General features: G+C 41.3%; 2 protein-coding genes across 2 annotated transcripts; both read right to left on the bottom strand.

The window, feature by feature from the left end:
• Positions 1-973: 973 nt before the first annotated feature.
• Positions 974-5,450, bottom strand: LOC140224209 (uncharacterized). Its single transcript, XM_072297887.1, has 3 exons — positions 4,854-5,450; positions 2,479-3,082; positions 974-1,623 (listed from the first exon to the last, which is right to left on the bottom strand). The coding sequence occupies exons 1-3, from the start codon at positions 5,202-5,204 to the stop codon at positions 1,343-1,345; spliced, it is 1,236 nt and encodes a 411-aa protein (XP_072153988.1). The 5' UTR covers positions 5,205-5,450; the 3' UTR covers positions 974-1,342.
• Positions 5,451-8,394: 2,944 nt separating this feature from the next.
• On the bottom strand, positions 8,395-17,267 carry LOC140224208 (uncharacterized; the record flags this gene model as incomplete). The annotated part of the gene is given in 3 exon segments (XM_072297886.1): positions 8,395-9,793; positions 12,249-12,858; positions 16,900-17,267. Coding segments are annotated over 3 exon segments (1,557 nt in total). The 3' UTR covers positions 8,395-9,197.
• Between the last annotated feature and the right edge of the window lie 2,764 nt (positions 17,268-20,031).

Raw genomic sequence — 20,031 nt, 5'->3', positions numbered from 1 at the left:
TGAGAGCATTTCAATGTTGCTGGGATTGTGCAACTTTGGTACAACAACTTAGGTACATTCTTTGCAAAAAGTAAACTTTACGACGGTAATTTTCGTCTTGAATTCATAATTTATTGGGAGTAGAGGTGAAACTAGTTTAGATGATCGTTTATGTTTGCAAGGTTAGCGACATTGGAATGCTCTTTCATTGGTGCACCTTGAAGCAGAGACATGCATTGTTGTAATTTAATTCTTAATTTTTTAATGGTCTAAATGAACGAACAAAAGCTATTCAAATATAGATATCGCGGTGTTGCATAAACACAGAATTGAGGGCGATTTTTGTTTGCGCTCCGTTGCTAAAACATACATGAGAAATACGGGAATAGAAGGAGGTGAGTAACATCAGGCTTCGGCAAATTTGGGCAAGTTTAGAATTTTCTAAACAGCGTTTGTAACATGCTGTCACTTATAGTAATTTCTACCTTCATACTCACGCAATGCACAGGACAATGCAGGTGACCATTCACTTGCTGTATTTTATTTTAAATGAGCAAACTCAAAGCCTAATTATTTCTTTTAAGCGTTTCATTTTAATTTATTCCATTCTAGGTATATTTTACAGAAATGTGAGATCAAATTGTATTACAATTTATTATCCCACAATTTGTCGTTCGCCTTACGAAAGAGCGTGACTACATTTCAGTGTCACCAAATTTCCCCCTAGCAAATTCCATTTTTACAGATGAATCTTGAGCACTTCTGACGGAAAATTTCACTGATTTCCCCCCGGATGTCATGCAAAAATCAGGAAAAGTTTTACAAAAATTGCGCAAGCGCAGATCTTGTAAAAAATTAAATTGTCTGAGTCAATTTTGCAACCTCGGAACGGAGTTACATTCCTTCGTCTGGAGGACAACGAATTTTTTTCTGAAATTTTTTAGAAAATTTTTTTCTGCAATTTTTTCCCAAAAATTTCTGAAGCAGGGATTCCTCTCCACCCTTATTACATGAAATTATCATCCTACACAAACACCGATGTCAGTTATTTTAACAACAAAACATTCAGAGCGAAAACCAAAATAAGAGCAGTGCAAATGACTTCAGCTTTAATGGCGCAGACTTGGCACCATTTCCAACAATCGTCATCTTCACCTCACTGTTGGTCGCAAAACTCTCCAGCACAATCATCATATCGATATTCGGTGCATCCAGGCTCACATCCTGTCGCTGTCTAACCTCCCCGGAAGAAACTCGCGACGGTATGTGTGAGGGTGGAATAAACGTCCCGCCCGCGGTTAGAACCTCATCGTAAAGGGCACTAGACGGCCGCTCGCCACCGAAAGTCAAGTACCCTCGGGTCTCACCCCTCACGTTGACCAATTTGATTAAGTACACCACTCTGCGGCATTTCCAGTCGATAGTACCTCTTTTCGCCGACCTCTTTCAGTGTCTCGCTTATCTCTGATCCCAATTTTGGCGTCTGCGGCACCGTCTTCGCCCGCCGAGCGATGAGGACTATCTGCTCCCTCAGCGTCTCGTAAGAATCTGTGTTGAATTTGAAATCAGACTCATTGTTCGCGATTCTAAGTAATTCGTCATTGTCGACTTTGGGGCCGATCCCGAGGGCGCAAGTTATTATTCCTGAAACAGAGAGAAACAGAAGATACAGAAAGAAAAATATATTAGGAATTTACAAAATTGAGCATTTTTATAAAAATCCGTCCTCTCGAACAGCTCCACATATCTCGACTAAATACCAAACAATGCATGGTATTAAATGAAGGGGTAAGAGCTAGAGGAGCAGGAGGGCCAGAGGGCTGATTATTGAAACTGATGGACAAAGCAATATACAAAGAAGACAAAAAGGATATGGAGGGATCCTATTGGTGGAAGCGGGTGGTTACAATGGACAAAAGACGTGGGTAATAAACTAGCTAACGGCAACCCACGAGAGACCCGATAGTTAGTCCATCATGTATCCCCTTAGGCTATAAGAACCACCCACTTCAACCGATAGGAACTTCTTATTCTTCTTTGTTTATAGCTTTGTCTATACATTTCAATAATTATTGGCCCACAGAGGCCAAATGAAGATAAAACGTTTCAATGAGTCACGGGACCTTGTGTTTTTTATTTGGTTTTTTTTTGCAAAAATGCTAAGCTGTCTGAATTGCTTCTTTCTCGGTTCTTGAGTTACTTTTTCGCATTTTTAATGAGCTCATCGTGTTCTACGCGTCATTTACCTTCAAAAAATACAGCCGCAAGTCAAAATTCGTTCACGGTTTAGTGACGGGTTGAATGTGTATTTTTTCTCTTAAAAACGGTGACAATTTTTTTTTTGGCAATTTTTTTTTGTTTGACAAATACCTCCTGAAAACTACGTAGCACATACATATATTCATTTATGAATAAAAAAAATGGTTCTAATCTCTTCAAATCTGGGCATGTTAAACAATAACGTCTCGACTTAACCAAATCTTCAAGTATCGTGATTACCTGATTTTGCAGCCACTTCAGCGGCAACACCAGGGTCCGGCTCCACGGTATGTTTTCCATCGGTAAAGACAACCAGGAGTCGTGGTATGCCCATTTCCTTTCGGGCATCTGATAATTTTCGGAATTCGTCGATAGCTGCAAACATTCCAGCGGCGGTGTTGGTACCTTTGGCCGGCCACTGAGACTTCCGGATGGACTCCTGGAGTTGGGACATAGTCAAATCGTTCATCAGAGGTATAAGCTTGGTCACTTCAAGCGAGTATACGACGAAACCGACGTTGGCTTCTTGGAGGTCGAAGATGTTGACCAGGCGAGCCAACGAGTCCAATGCCAACTGAAAGTATATCTCGGTGATACTACCGCTTCCATCCATGACCATCATCGTGTCTATCTTCCCGCCAACAGTGCGCATGTCTTCCTCGAGCAAATGGCGGACCCATTTCTCGAAATCCCCGTATTGGCGTTGGTGCGTGTCGTACCATACCTTCCAGAATGTATCCTGGCCCCTGATGTCGTCAGGAATCCCTCGGTGGTTTGTCTGTTCAATGTGGATTCGGGCGGCGAGTCCTGAATAGAACGGCTTCATCAAGTCTTTCTCCTTCACCTGTCACATCACATTTTTGTATTATTCCCCCTAAATACACGACAGTTTAACATATCAATTAGAAATTAGATAAAACAGAAGTAAAGTATAATTCAGAGCAAAATAAGTGACTACAAACAGGCTTAATCAACAGGCTGGAGACACTGTATAGAAGAGAGTGCTCTCTATGAGGAAGGAACTCTACGTGCTAAGGAAGAACGCCGTATGAACATTCGAGAGTTGCCAAATTTCCTTCGATAAATGTTTATTTTTGAGAAGGTATGAATATTTTTCACTGAAATTTTCAGGGACTTTAGATGAAATTGCAACAAAATATCTGAAAAATTGAAAGAAAATTCATAAGTTTGCCAGGAATTCGTGTATTATCAAAGAAAATTTTGCAACGCCTGATGGTTCATACGGCGTTTTTCCTTAGCCAGGCGTGAACCCGGTTTGGCCTTGCGGCAATTCTATGGGCAGGGGAGGGGATTAACAGCACTATCTTCCTCCCTTATTATACCCTGATCAGAATCTGGGTGATGTTTGTAAAAAAATTTCCTCTAGGGAATTTGGAAATTTGCTAATGTATGGATAGTGAAACGATCAATGTAATATCAAGAGGCGAAGAAAGGCGCAGTTTTGATCTGAATCTTAAGAGGGCGCTTCCTACAGGCAGGCGTCGGCTTCAATTCAAACCATTCGCTCTTGAGAGATTATATCAATTTCGCACGCTTTCGACTGCGTGTTCAAGGGGATGGCTACTTTTTTGAGGTATCACGAATGCGTCATATAAATATTAATGTAGAAAAAGAAATGAGAAAAAGTTGAAGTGGGCCAAATTTTGTTTTTTTTTTTAAAAAAAAAATGAGCAGAGACTTGCAACGTTTCAATTGCTGATATTTATGCAATTTTCGACTTTAATCATCAATTTAAGTATGTGATGAAGCAAGGCAACATGTACCGTAAGGTGGATATTTAAAATGACTGTATAGTACACACACAAAAAAAAACACTTCGGAGTCATTAACATAGATTTTCTGTGTATATTAAAAAACACATGCTTTAATACTATCATAAACATGGGGCCATTTCAATCCATAATTTACATTAAGAGACTGTTTGAACGTTTGAAATGAACTTCTCTGAAAGTCGGAACAACGCCGTCAAACTTTAACCGCCTATTTCTCTAATCCCCAATTCGTTGATTGCTAACTTTGGAATATTTGCAAAGGATTAATTTTTGGGTGTTCTTCGTGAGATGATAAAAAATTAATTTCCCAGACAGAATTTGACCGCTTGTAGCCACTTGACACCATGAGTCTCACACGAATAATGAATGGGCCTTTGGTCCCCCACAAAACATCTCCAGCCGTGCTCTTGATCCATTTATCCATAAAGATGATGATGATGATGTTTTATCCTTTCGTTATAGGCACCGGAGCAAAACCCCAGCTTCCACGTGCAACTATCTTAACTCCTGTGTCGTTGAAGTGGTATCACAGTAATTGAAGGCGATTTTTACCCGGTGCAATTGAATCTTATTTATATGTGTAAATTTCTCCAGCTTACCGTCCATTAGCATGACGCCATCACATTTTCTTCCCTCCCAAGTTAAGGGAAACACAGGAGAGAAGCACACAATTCGTCGCCTACCTGACATAAGGGCATAACTACACTCTGTAAAGAACCCTGTCTTCCGTACAATTCAATGTTTTTCCGGGCTCATCTCAATGTGTCAGTTGCGCCCTTATGACAGCCAAGCGACGAATTATAAACCGCGACTATTATTTACCTGGAGCCAATCGATACCCATCTTATCCTTGATCGCCTCGTGGATGCGTTTTAGCGGCGGGCTGATGGCGTTATACGGCCCGTCATGTTGCGTCACCAGGAGCCAATCGCATTGCCAGATGCCCCCGTAGTAGCCCTCGCGGTAGGTCGCTGGATCGTCGCCGAACCTACTTTCAGCGTAGGCCACGCGGCGAAGATAGTCTTTGTCGTCGGAGAAGACACCACTCTTGTGGATCCTGTAGACCACAGCCTCCACCACGTCGCGACCATGAGCCCCTGGTTCGAGGGTGCGATCGACCAGATGACCAAAAGCTGTCGCACACAACGCGAAAAGCAACACTGGTTTGCACATACTGTTGAAAAACTAGGAGACTAAATGGAGAGAAGAGGGGAGTAAGCGGAATCGATCGATGAACCTGGATCAGGGTGGGAACTGTTCACCTAAGCGCGGTTAACGGTAGTTTGATAAAGTGATTCTGAACGACTTGAGTGTTTTTGTGAACGTAGGTTAAGTAGCTTTGGAATTGGATCACCGTGAATCATGCCGGAAGTAGAGAGGCTTATTGTGGATAATCTATGACAATAAGTGGCTTAGCTGTTTGGTGAAAAGATGGAAGTGCGCAGATGCTCAGTATTGGGCGCTTCTGGGTACCAGATGCGCCCTTTCCAACCGTTCGACTCCCCCGATGTAACATGTACTATACTACATGCCCTTTTGCCTTATGGGTAATGACGCCATTCTGGTACACCCGGGAAAATTTGATTTTTTTCTGCATCTGGTATTCGTAAAAGTTTTCGTGAAATGTTTTGCTTTTAAGCATAACAATCTCGCACGAACGTATTACCTGGTTAAAGTATTTTAGGGCCTCCTTATGCTTTAAATACTTATATCCGAGGCAGTACTTTCAGATCGATTTGAAAATATTACGAACAGTCACGTGATCTCTTCATTTTAGTGACGTATTACTGTGCTACTTTGTGATTGGTTCATTTTATTGGCGCAGCATCGACACGTCAGCTGTTTGCGGCATTGAGCGGAAGGTTTAAGGTTATGTCATGGACCATGAGAATGAATAAGGACCCCCAACTCCAGTTAGCGGAGACATTAGCGCTGTCTATATTTTCATCCATGGCCGATGTCACCGCCGGCCGGCCGGTCCCTCTCTTCCCCGCGACCCGCGCTTCCCCTCCCCCTGGCTGAACTCCTTTTCACGCGGCCCCGCGACCTGCGCGCCCTACCTCGCGGCGTCGCGACGCCGCTGTCCGCTAGATCGCGTTGACGCACCAGCTTTAGAGGTTCCGCCGCTCTTTCCCGTCGTCTGATTTACAGTGCATCCTTTATGTTTCCGTTCATCACCAACCTACATTCGTTACAAAGTGCTTGTGGAAAGTTTCAGATCTTCGCGGTCGATCTGTAATTTTGAAGGGTTTTGCGCTTAAAGAATCCCACTTCAAATTCCATTTCCGTTAGCCTTTGGGTACTTAAGTTGGTAGTAATATGCTTTGTCAAAGAAGCGCCCTTCAACGCTTGGGCGTTGGAACTGCTTGTTTGCGATTATGAACAATGTATGGTTAAAGAGTGAATAAAATTCAATTGAGAGTGGTTAAAGAGTCGGCGAAGTCCGTTTTCGCTTTCCTCTTTTTGGGAAGAGTGCATTGGTATAAGTATAACTTAAAAGTTGCGAGACGCTCAATTTGTAGATTTTTGCGGGACATCTTTATTTTCATAGCTTCAGTTTAATCTTTATTTTAACGTAAATTTTCTTATTTGTGAGCAAGAGGATGAATACTAATTTATTTTTGAAAAGGAGGGTTTATGACAATAACCATCCCTCTTGCTCCGTTACGCTGCGGTGCGGTGAGCCTGAACACTTCCTTGAAATTACGGCACGCAATAATTCCGATCCTATCTCATAATATTGGGGTAATACGGTTTAAATCAGTAAAATATCCACGGTGTAGCCACATATCTCGTTAGCGGTGTTTTACAATCTCCGATCTCATTTTATTATTTTGAAAGAAAAGAGACCAGCATCATTACATGAAATTATCACAGAATTTTCTTCGCACAGAGAAAAAAAATCACAGAAGTTTTGTAGAATTGACAGTGAGTGGTTTTTCATTTAAAATGTAAAGTATGACAGGAAATCTGCAACTTCGCAAACTGCGGTACATAGTTTGGGGGTTTCGCAGTCAATTTCCCAAGATTTATTGAGATTCAAATGACACAACACTTGAGTGTTGTAGAGGAGCAATGTTATAAACAATACATAATTTAGAAAAAAGTGAAAATACTTATGAAACTATGTTTGCCCTCGCTGAAAACTTACTAAAATTTTCAACATTCATTCTCTTTCGTCCTTTTTCATGTAGCATCTTGTTATTCTTTTTCTTTTTCCTTTTTTTTCACAAAATTGTTCAAAATTATAGACAACAAAAGAAATTGAGACCAGACTACGGATTACCTACGTTTATGCTTTAACATAGGTACGTTAATTATCAAGTTGGTTCACAAAATTTTGGGAACGAACAGAGTTAAACGTTGCGTTTTATTCTTTGATCTGATGGTTGAATTTCAACATATCACCATCGCACCGAAAGAATATGATGGTGAGTTTCATTTTTTAATCCGTTTAAATAGTTGTATGAAAAATGTATTCTAGAGAAGGCTCTCACTACTTTAAGACTATTAAAGTATTTGGTCTGATAAAACATACCGAAGCTGATTTTGCTGATTCAGTTTGAAAAAGGGGATCGGAAAGGTGGACAGGGATAGAAAGGCAGGGAGGAGGATATAAAGAGTGAGGAGGAAGAGAAAGGAGAAAATAGCGGAGGAAGAAAAAAATTAAAAATTACCAAATCAAACATTGAATATTAATAAAAATTAATCCGGAAATTTAAAAAAAACAGGATTTATTTGAGTTTTATTGTATGGTTATGTATGTTTGTCTGTGGCCGTTCCATATTGATAAATTTCGAGTCTCCTGAAATTTCATGAAGAATTTCACAGAAATTTTAAATCTTTCATATACGTTTCTTTCGTTCATGTTCTGCTCCGGACGCACAACCAGCAGCAAAAAGCTTTTCTGGATAAGCATATCACACACATGGTTGAAGAGGCTGTTGCACTTCAACCTGGGTGACAAAAGTAAAAGAGGAACATGAAAGATTGGATCTTTCTGTGAAATCTTTCATGAAAGCTTGCAAAAGCTGTGAAAAATATGAAACACATTTTCAGTGGCTGGGTATGCAACACGCATGGAGAAACATCAAACAGCAACAAAACCTAATTTTTTGCATTTAGTTTCGAGAGGCATTTTTTTTTATAAATCTCAAATATTTCACATGAAATTTCAAAATAAAATCTTTCAAAAAATTGCAACCCTGCTCCCAACTACTCAAAGACAAACGTCCACGTCTATTTGCTCCAATGATGCACTTAGAGACTTAGGTCCTCCTGGCCCTTCATTTATCCAGCGCAGCATTTTGAAAAAACATTCATTTGCGGCGTGTTATGCTAAAATTTTGAGTTGAAAACTTGGTAAAACTTTCGTGAAAAATACTTTATTCTTTTATAATATTCTGTATTGCACAACAAAGAGATCACATTCCTATAAAAATAACAAATAAATAACACTTAATAAAAACAATTGAAATTGCTAGATATATTTTATTCCTGGAAGTGTCATTTTCCACCGAGAAATATAACAGAGGACCAGGCAATATATGTACAGATGCTAGTTACTTAAACAGAGTACTTTTAAAAATAAGAACAGCGACAAGCACAAAGTACGCAACACCATTCCTAGTAGCCGCGTAGATGTTGGATTAGAGGGCATGATTTTTGTATACATTGGAACCATCGAAAATCGACAAATCGAATAAACTAAGAATGACGTATAGTTGTCGCAGGCATTTTGTCAAATGCCCGGGCAGATAGTCAAATTTTGACAGTTTACGAAATTTTGTGAGCTTGAGACGAAAAGCTCAGGAATTTCCAATAATTTAGAAAAAATGACGAATGAAATCTACGACCTCTCCTTGATCCCTCCTCCTCAGACGTTCTTTTTGTATTTAAAAGTTAAAACTTTAAAATTCTGCGTTTTAGGACATGCTGCAACTTTTAAGAATGTCAATTCAGGATCTAAAAATCATCGCTTTAAAACTATCCTACGACGAAAATTCTTACAGAGGTTTCTTTCTCACACGATCAATGGATTATTTTGCCTAATATTAGCAAACGGATTAGGATTTATATCTAAGTAAGAATATTTGACTATTCACCTAGGCATTTGACAAAATGCCTGATTTGACTATTTGCCTGCGACAAAGTCAATAAATCGATCTATTTTAAGAGAGAAACGGTGAAAGTGAGAACCGTGGCAAGAACAAAACACGTGACGTCAACTCTGGTAGCCCCGGACGTGGTGACATCTCCCGCAGCGATCTTCATCCTCACTCTACTATCAGTCGAAAAACTCTCAAGCGCAATCATGACGTCTCTCTTGGGTGGATCCTGGATTGCTTCTCGTCGTTGTCTAACCACCCCAGAAGAAACTCGTTGCGGTGGGGGTGGAATAAACGTCTCCCCGGCGGTTATGACCCCATCGTAAAAGGCACTGGACGGCCGCTCGTTGGAGTAAGTCCAGTAACCCCGGGTCTCACCCCTCTCGTTGACCAGTATGATAGTCGTGCCGTTATCCGGGACCCCCAGTCGGTAGTACCTCTTATCACCGATCTCCTTCAGAGTTTCATTCGTTTCTGATCCCATTTTCGGCGTCTGCGGAACTGTCTTGGCTCGTCGGGCGATGAGGACTATCTGCTCTGTCAACGTGTCGTATGAGTTCGTGTTGAATTTGAAATCGGATTCGTTGTTCGCGATTCTGAGGAGCTCGTCATCGTGGATGGAATTTCCGATCCCGAAGCTACAAGTTATGATACCTGGAAAAGAAAATACGGACTAGGCTGAAAAATATTCTCGGTAAAACAGCACATGACACGGAATATCGACGGTGAAACTGGATAAATGCGTATCTTGGTTCCCAAGTAGCACAGTGCAACGAAAATATTGAAATTAAATTGCAATTCGATTTCAATAAAATTGTAATTTTTTTTACCATTAAATTGCAATATGCTGAGTTCAAACAATCAGCAAAATGAGCTCCATGTGTCAGAAAGTTAGGCAATATGCGATGCAATGAAAAATGGAAACTTATTTCAATTTTACTGCAATACATTTTAATAAAGGGGGCCCCTTCAAACAGGAGCTAGGCAACATACACAACACTCAGTTGAATTACAATATTTTTACTTTGTAATTGCTAGTTACTGCAATCTATGCTACTTGGGTCGCTGGTTTTCAAAATTTCCGATTACATTTTACTCTTTGTAAGGGGGTCGAAGCAACATTATGGATTGAACAGAATATTTTTCACATGGAGATTGAAAACACCGTAGTTTTCAAGAAATGACGTTGACTAGATTGCCATGTAGAAAATAAGGTATAGTGGAATGTAGGCAGTCTGCATCGCCGCAAACCGACTCTGCAGTTTCGGTGGTTAAATCTCAAATTAAATCAAAACTATTATGAATTACGTCCACGCGTCTTATATCTTAAATTCGCGTAATGGAGAGGTCATGATTCAAACAAACTCAAGAGCAAATACGAGGTCTGTTAGATTAGAAACCGGATTTTGGTCATAACTAGCCCACAGTACGTCCAAATTACGTTTTCTTGAGCTTTTCTGATAGCTGGAAATATACTTAAGAACGCTACGTTCACAGATTTTGTTTATTCTGATCAGTGTTTATTCTGTGTCATCTTGAATACGAGTAAGTCAGGTGCGTTTTGCGATTTTCATCATGCGATCACTGATGGAGCAAAGATTCAACATTTAATTTTATTTTAAACTCGGTATACCTTGTACCGAAACTTTTGGTATATGCTAAGTAAAGTTTACCATGATCATTGTATGAGATGTTCTCACTGTTTTGAATGGGTTAAACGATTCAAAACTGGTCAGGAGTTCGTCAAAGATGAGGAGCATGGGAATCGACCCTCAACGGCAACTGACATTTATCACGTGGAAGAAGTGCAGGCAAAAGTGCTCGAAAATGGTCGTTTCGAGCTTGTTGAACAGAGTAATATTTCTGAAGGCTCTGTACATACAATTTTGATAAAATATGTAGACACGCATCGAGTTTTAGGTACACTTGCCCCTTGATTGTTGTCCGTTGAACGAAAATCCAACCAAATGTCAATTTCCCTTTAGCTGCTTGAACGTTCTAACAATGAGCCTACATTTTTGGATAGGATACTTTTCGGTGATAATACTTTAGTGTACGGCCACGATATGGAGACGAAACCAGCTTCGTTGGTATGTGGCTTGAAGTAAGGCAACCTCAAGGGTGTTTTGCGATTTTTATGTTTGACCGAACTTGTCTCTCTTTTTTCGGTCTTGCACTACATTTTTCAGCCCACAAGGACGATTGGAGTTTCGTCTCCATATCGTGGCCGTACACTAAAGTATTATCACCGAAAATTATCCTATCCAAAAATGTAGGCTCATTGTTAGAACGTTCAAGCAGCTAAAGGGAAATTGACATTTGGTTGGATTTTCGTTCAACAGACAACAATCAAGGGGCAAGTGTACCTAAAACTCGATGCGTGTCTACATATTCTATCAAAATTGTATGTACAGAGCCTTCAGAAATATTACTCTGTTCAACAAGCTCGAAACGACCATTTTCGAGCACTTTTGCCTGCACTTCTTCCACGTGATAAATGTCAGTTGCCGTTGAGGGTCGATTCCCATGCTCCTCATCTTTGACGAACTCCTGACCAGTTTTGAATCGTTTAACCCATTCAAAACAGTGAGAACATCTCATACAATGATCATGGTAAACTTTACTTAGCATATACCAAAAGTTTCGGTACAAGGTATACCGAGTTTAAAATAAAATTAAATGTTGAATCTTTGCTCCATCAGTGATTGCATGATGAAAATCGCAAAACGCACCTGACTTACTCGTATTCAAGATGACACAGAATAAACACTGATCAAAATAAACAAAATCTGTGAACGTAGCGTTCTTAAGTATATTTCCAGCTATCAGGAAAGCTCAAGAAAACCTAATTCGGACGCATTGTGGGCTAGTTATGACCAAAATCCGGTTTCTAATCTAACAGACCTCGTAATTTGAATTGAATAACAAAACGACGTTTCAAAGAAAAATTTCCCGCCAAACAATATTCTTCATGACTTTCTCCTTAACCAAAATTTTAATTCATTCTTTGGAATTCGTCTTTTGGACCGTCTCACCCTCCTTCCTAACCCCGTCCATCGAGCATCTTAAAAATGATTTGATTAGAATAGAGAGGATGATCATACGATACCTGCTTCGGCAGCTTTTGCAGCCGAAACGCCCGGATCAGGGTCGACGTTATGTTCGCCATCGGTAAAGACGACCATTAATTGTGGTATGCCCAGTTCCTTCCGGGCTCCCGGTAGTTTTTTGAACTCATCAATGGCCGCCATCATCCCCGCGTAGGTGTTCGTATTATAGGCCGGATACCTCGTCTGTCGAATGGCCTCCTGTAGCTGTGTCATGTTCAGCTCGTTCACCAAAGGGATGATGCTGGTCACCTTGTCCGAGTAAGTGACCATGCCGACGTTGGCCTCCTGGAGGTCGAAGATGTTGACCAAGCGTGCCAGCGAGGCCAGCGCCGATCTGAAGTTTGACAGTCCGATACTCGCGCTGCCGTCGACGACCATCACCATGTCCAGCTTCCCGCCTGCTGTGCGCATGTCCTCCTCGAGCAGCTCGTACGCTCGCCTCTCGTAGTCACCGTACTTCATCTCGTGGGTGTGGTACCAGTCCTTCCAGTAAATGTCTTGCCCGTGGATGTCGTCCGGGATCGGACCGCGGGAGAGCCGCGTCTGTTCGATGTGGATGCGAGCGGCAAGGCCTGAGTAGAAGGGCTTCAACAAATCTTCTTTTTTCACCTGTTGAAATGAATTAGACCATCTTCATGTATGCATGTATAAAGCCGCTTTTATAGCGCTCTCTGGCGCTCTGCGACCCCTAACCGCCAAAGTCCCCTATCCTCCCAAAGTCCTTCAGGGAGTTGGCAAACCCTCATTTCTTCTAAAACCCCCTGTCGCCGCCCTTTCACTGGGCGTCCTCTTCGTCTCCTCCCAGATGGAACCTAATCAAGCAACTCTTTGGCAGCCTTTCGTCCGTCATTCTATTGACATGCATAGGCGGTTCTACGGGGGTGCCAGTGGGTGCCGGGCACCCCCAAGCAAAAATTAAGTACGGTTATCGGAACCGTGAAATTACTGCTTTCCCTGGTAAAAATTGGCAGTAAAATCTGTGTTCCAAAATACCATTGACCTAAGGCCGGCTGTAAAATTTCCAATAGCTTCTGTAGCCGGCTGTACAATTTCTTATAGCCTTTTATAGCCGATGGCGATTAAGTAACAGCCGGACGATAAAGTTTATGCTAAACGTTACTAAATACGGATACTAAGACTTAGTTAGTTTTTAAACTACCGCTCTCTTTTATCGCCGTAGTATCTTAATTTATTTTGCGAGGAAAGCTCCGTACTTTTGATGGATGCCTGCCATTCCTAATATATTAGAGCGCCTTCAGTTTCGTATGATACTGTGCAATACCTCTGGTGTGAAATAGTTGCTTCAGACGCCTCGGCACGCTGCGGCGCGGCGGGCGGGCAGAGAGCGCGAAACGCGCATTGGCGCCTACAAACCTAACAGGGATACTTCACGCATTGCGCAATGCGTGAAGTATCCCTGTTAGGTTGTTAGGCGCCAGTGCGTCGCCGCGCGATGCGTGAAGTATCCCTGTTAGGTTTGTAGGCGCCAGTGCGTCGCCGCGCAATGCGTGAAGTATCCCTGTTAGGTTTGTAGGCACCAATGCGTCGCCGCTCCGCTTTGTGTTAGGCTCTAATATTTAATCTCGCGGAGTCGGCGTTTTTCAGCTCATGATTTTGAAATGTTTGCACACTCTGTATGGACCATCTCATTTTAATTGATGAAAAAAAAATATGTTTTAAAGGAAAATATAAATAGTGTGTTTTGTAAATATTAAGGTAGTTCCGTATCAATCTTAATGATTTCCAAAGCACACGAATTTCTACACAATTTCTTATAGCCTTTTATAGCCAATGGCGAGAATGTGTTTAGCCCGGCGATAGGAACTATAGCCCGACTGTATACTTTGTTATAGCTTCGTATAGCCCGGCTATATGAGTTGCTCAGCTTTCTACAGCCAGCTATATGATTTTCAATAGCCCTCTTTAGCCGTCTATAAGAACCCCTATGGTATTTTGAAACGCAGCTCCTATCGCCAATTTTTACCAGGGTTTAAAGATTCTGTATTCGCGCACACTGAGAAAAAATCCCAGCAATTAATTGAAAATGTTTTAAACAGAATTAATGTTGATAGCCGTGTTTTACAAAGAATCTACTGTTTTTTTATGGTAAGACTGTAGTTTTGATGGAAAGTTTTGCTAAAAATTTTCTACATTAAATGTATAGATATTTAAGTAGAAAGGAAGGAGAGAGAAAGAGAAAGGAGGGTAGGAAAGGGGTAAAACTTGAGGGCCGAAACTTAGGCCTCCCCTGAGCGACCGTCCCCTTCGGGGCCGGTCTCCGACATTTTCCACCTCTGGGCACCCCCAAGCATGAATGTCTAGAACCGCCTATGTTGACATGACCATACCAGACCATCTTCATACCACAGTTAAATTGGCCCTACTTTTAAATTAGGAACTACAATTTTTGACCTATTTGTAAAAGCACTCGTCTAAACGAGAAAACCAATGGCACTTACGGCGTTTCTAAAGTTAGGTGGAAATTTTAGTTCCTAATTGAAAAATGCGGTAGAATTCTAATAATAAAACATCCCAGGTCTAAATTATCGGCGGAAAAAGCGATAATATTTATATGTACACATTTTTAGCAGTGTATTTTATCGTTGAATCTCCGGCTGCGCCAGTGAAGGAAATGGGCTTCACCGTATAACGTTTCATTCATAATTCTTGCTATACGCATTTTGGGGAAACTAATATCAAGACAGAATTATCGTCGATATTCTGACGTAGCATCTCGATTTCCACATGAGTAATAGAAATCATGGATTTATGTGTGAAGCAGGGCTTATGTGAAAACTGCAATGAGTCCTTACGTCTGAGGTGCAATAATGTATCAGCAATTGAAAAATAAATGTGTGAAAACCGAGGATAGTATGGTCGTTATAAAAGATGACATAGTCAACTAAGGTTACAGTTGGACAACATTTTGCAATTAGGAACCACAATCCCTGGCTCTGTTTAGAAACAAGTGCGTATGTACCATTTGTTCTCCTATGCACACACGTTTTTTTACGGATTGCCAGAAATTGTAGTTCCTAATTGCAAAATGAAGTTTAGTTGATCGTTTCTGGAGCCTTATTCAGCCGTTCAGCCGAAACGTTTTGCTTTTATTCGTGAAAATTAACCTTAGGTACCCGCTTTTTTAATCGTTTTATTATTGTTATTCCTCACTCGCACTGTGCTCTTCCTTAGTGGAACAGCGGGCTGATTGTTGAAATTGATAGACAAAGCCATAGACAAAGAGGACATAATGCGTATGGCGTGATCCTACACTGAAAAAAAAGTAGTTAGCGTTGAGAACTAATTTGGTTGGTTCTCGCCAAGTAGAATCAAAATTAGGCTTCAGAACTAATTTATTGTACTGAAGCACCAATCAATTCGCTTCATACGCTGACTTGACTTTACTAGAGCGCGAACCAGAATTGGAAAACAGCACTAGTTGTAAAATTAGCGCTGTGGTAAGACAAATTCACCTTCGGGTCAAACTAATTCGCCCTCAACACTAACTGCCACATTGTCCGTTACATTTATTTAGTTTCGAAAAAGTGGCGTCGGTACAACAGCCTCAATCGCGTCAGCTCGTGAAAATAAATTAAAATGTGAAATTTCGGGCTCGTTTGACAATGTAAATACTCCCGGTATGATTTATAGTGTCCTCTCTTTCTTGAAAACGCTCGAAAGCAACATAAATAAACCTGTTAAGGTTAGAAATCGTCTGTTCAATTCAAAACGTAAAAAAGCATGATATTCGTTGGAGTCGTCAATCTTCTATATTAAATTGCGATTAAAGCGTTCCGCGTTCAGTTTATATTTTTACGAAAATCTGTGAACTTACTGCTTACTTCTATAGTTCGTGTTCTCCCGTAATTTCAAAAGAATATCTCAAGTGTTCGGACGCCGACATCGGTTGGTCCAGTGGTTAGCGCAACTGATCACAGACCTAGATGTCCCGGGTTCGAATCCCGGCCTCGGTGGCAAGATTTGATGGTCTCAGATCTTGTCACCGTGGAGTGGCATGGATGTTTCTCTTCGTTTCTTCCTTCGTTTCTTCCTTTGTACTTCTGTTTCTACTGTTGTTGTAATCTTCCCATCATTTAGCGGTGGCTGTTTGTCTACACGACTAAGGCCAATGAACTATACCTAGAGTGCGCAAGCTCTCAAAAAAAAAAAAAAAAAAAAAAAAAAAAAAAAAAAAAAAAAAAAAAAACTTCTTTTCCTGAAAGTATTGTCCAGTTATCATTCGCTAAGCCGTTTTCTCCTCTCTCAGTTTTGAGGTTAGGTTGACCCAACCCTACCGAATGCGAATTAGAGTAGCGGAATTAGTTTCCAGCACTAATAGTGGTTAGTGTACAGAAACCAAAAATCATGTGTGTCCAAATCACACAATTTGAGTTAGTGTATAGAAACCATTTTTAGTCATCTGACGCTAACTCATTTTTTTCAGTGTATTAGTATTCGGGTGCTTTTATAGACTAAAGGATGGACTAACTATTCGAGTCTCTCGTGGGTTGCCATTAGTTAGTCTTTTGAATAGTCCTTGGCAACCACCCGCTTCCACGAATAAGATCCCTCCATATCCTTTTTTGTCTTCTTTGTCTATCGCTTCGTCTATCAATTTCAAGCTGGAATGGCAAAATACTGCAATTTTACCTGCATCCAGTCGATTCCCATCCTTTGCTTGATCGCTGCGTGGATGCTTTTGAGCTGCGGGGTGATGACGTCATACGGGCCATCGTGCTGCGTCGTCTTGAGCCGGTCGAACTGCCAGATGCCTCCGTAGTATCCGTTGCGGTAGGTCCTCGGATCGTCGCCGAAGTTACTTTCGGTGTAGGCCACACGCCGGAAAAAGTCTCTGTCGTCCGGAAACACACGGCTACGGTGGATCCGATACACAACCGTCTCGACCACGTCTCGACCGTGGGCCCCCGGTTCGAGGGTACGATCCACTGCCAATGTGGAGCCGAACACGCATAAAGCGAAAATCAAAACCGCTCTGGGCATACTGGAGAAAACCGGAAGTAGGAAACCGGATGTAGGAAACCGGATTTATGGAACCGGAAGTAGAAAACCGTGACGGTACCAGGGATCAGGTTTCCCTTCGAACTTAGCAAACTTTTTACCGACGATTCTAAAGCGATTTTCCTGGTAATACTGACAATTGAACGAGATACCGGAAAACTGGCAGGGGAACCGGAAATAAGAGACCAAGAGTTGTAAACAGGTAGTCGGAAATCGTAAGACTGACTGGGACAAACTTTCACCTCAAGCTTGGCGGACTGTTTACTGATAATTCTGAGAAAACAGGGATCTTATATTGATGAGAGTGAAGTAGCTACTGGATTTAGCTCCCTTGAATCATCTACAGAGTGGCTGAACGTGAATCATCGCTCTTAGAGTGGTTTAGCGGTCTAATCATAATATGCAAGTGCGGATATTCAATATTTGCGATGATTTACAGTGGAGTATAATAATGCTCATTCGAGTTAAATAATTTAATGGGCCAAGAGAGGATTTTCAGACCTTTATGAATCATGACATGACATCATACGGTACCCCTTCACATTCTTCTATTGAAATGGGGCGAGCGCATATAAAGATAAGTTTGGAATTTCACTTACTTCCGAATACCTAGGTGTTATCTTTACACTTAAATTCTATAAATGTCGATGGTAAGAGTAAAACAAAATTTCTTGATTGGAGCATATCCACATTCCTTTCCTAATTTTATTCTTTGAACTCACCAAAATTTTCTCAGGAAATTTTCCAAGAATAATCTTGGGGGAAAATAAACCTAATTCATGTGATTCGAAACGTACTTTGTACGTATTTTTAGATAATTTGGATCAGCACAATCTAACTTAGAGTCAAATTTGCAAATTTTAATATTTAAAATCTGCGCACCGTCATCAATCCACACCAACGTTGTGGGGATTTCCAGGGCAGCCGAACGGACGCGTTTTGGACTGATTCAATTGAATCATGAAGCAAATGTTTTCATTTATTTGTTGAGTGGTTAACTAGTAGTGCCTCCCGGTAGGTTTGTTGCCTATCCAGCAAAATTGAGGGTGGACTTCAAATGAAAGATATCTTTCATAAGATTTCCCAAACTCCAAATAGCCCTTTGGTTCTATATGGACGTATCAAACAGAACTATGTGCAGAGGGAAAGATGGGGTGTGCTCGTTCGTGCTCGGGCCGTAAGAATGAATGGCAATACAAAGCGCCAGTGACGTCAGCGGCAACGACGAGAGAAACGGCGGTCGGGGAGGCGGTCTCACTCATGAGCCCTGTCCACAAGGCTTTAGATACATGCCCACGGCTCATGGGTGCCGCACTCAGTTGGCTCACAGTTCTGTTCGCTGAATTGGAGAAGCAGGATTTCACGTTCTGTCAAATGGAATTATGTGCACGGTGTATGAGCCGTGGGCATGTGACAAGAGCCTTGTGGACAGGGCTCATGAGTTAAAGACCGCCTTCCCGATCTTCGTTTCTCTCGTTTCCCTCTGCACATAGCTCTTTTTGATAGAAATGCGTCCATATGTAGAAGTGTGGAGCGAGATGGATGTGTACAGGGTCGGATTTACCTGCTTGCCGCCATGGGCCGCCTGTATTTTTCCGCCCCCTTCTCATTTGTTTTGAAACATTAATAGATCGTATTCGACAGTGGTTCGATGTATCGTTAAGTTCAGAACAATAGGACATAACTACAAACAAACATTTTAAGATTTAGTTTAGAAAAGCTAAAAATGAGAAGATTCCTGACAATTTCACTTTTCATTGTCATTTGGTACTCGAGAGAATAAAAAGTCGATCACATAAGACCAGTTACCTCAGATTTCTAAATTGACGTTTGAGGCTGTGGTTACATATTGGGCCAATCGATATCAATATAATCTCACCTGAGTGATCTGTGGAATACGATCTATAATAACCATCAAGTGAACGTGCCGGTGGGGGAAGGGTGTATGAGACGCGTTTACTCGTGTTGGGCACATTTTTTTGTGACAGCCCTGTCAACACTAACAAGAGTTCAGTTCCGTAAACCCATCCCTGTTTGGACAAGGCCTTCCACTTATAAAAAACAAACGAAAAAATTATGAAAGAACAAACATAAATGTGGTTTAAAATGTTAACTTCCACCGCCGCGTCGACCGCACTGTGTTGCCGTAATGCGCGAGGTATTCATGCAGTCTTGTAGGCGCTATGCGTCTCAAGCCGACCGCTACTGACCACACTGTTTGGCGCAATGCGTGAGGTATTCATGCAGTCTTGTAGGCGCTATGCGTGCCGCCATGGGCCGCGACCCATGTGGCCACCCCCTTAATTCGGCCCTGGATGTGTACGTCTCAAGTCAATTATTCTTAATTGGTTGCTTTGTTGCCTATCCGGGTAATTTGAAGGCATGCTTCGCAAGTGAATAAAATCGTGGGGAAGAGGGGGATCAACTTACTTACAGACTGTATGAAACGAAATACCTCTTCCAAAATCTTCAGGAGCACTTGCTTTGATTTATGTTATTTCCTATAGATTTTTTATGCACTCAGAAGTCTTCAAATTTTCTAAACTTTTCTTAACTTCCTCAAAAACGTATCAATATCCCTTCTTCAATTTGAGGACGAGATCATAGCGCCTGTTGTTTGCATCTCTATGCTTTCCCCATAAATATTTTTGTTCATCGTTCACTTCATCTTCTCTCTCCCAAGACACAATGTTCAATGTTGTCAATGTTCACAAGACATTTTTTTTCTGTTCTTTTTTCTCATCTCTCTTGGGGCTATCTGAT

This window comes from Bemisia tabaci, chromosome 3, assembly GCF_918797505.1.
Source record: "Bemisia tabaci chromosome 3, PGI_BMITA_v3".
NCBI classification, from domain to species: Eukaryota; Metazoa; Arthropoda; class Insecta; order Hemiptera; family Aleyrodidae; genus Bemisia; species Bemisia tabaci.
The sequence above is the reverse complement of the archived record's forward strand: the minus strand, read 5'-3'. Positions and strand labels throughout refer to the sequence as shown.

Excerpts from the sequence above, each read along its gene's own strand:
- LOC140224209 (XM_072297887.1), bottom strand. The coding sequence starts at position 5,204 with ATGTGCAAACCAGTGTTGCTTTTCGCGTTGTGTGCGACAGCTTTTGGT. Across the intron at positions 3,083-4,853 it reads TGGGTATCGATTGGCTCCAG|GTGAAGGAGAAAGACTTGAT; the intron begins GTAAATAATAGT and ends GTGATGTGACAG. Across the intron at positions 1,624-2,478 it reads TGAAGTGGCTGCAAAATCAG|GAATAATAACTTGCGCCCTC; the intron begins GTAATCACGATA and ends TCTCTGTTTCAG.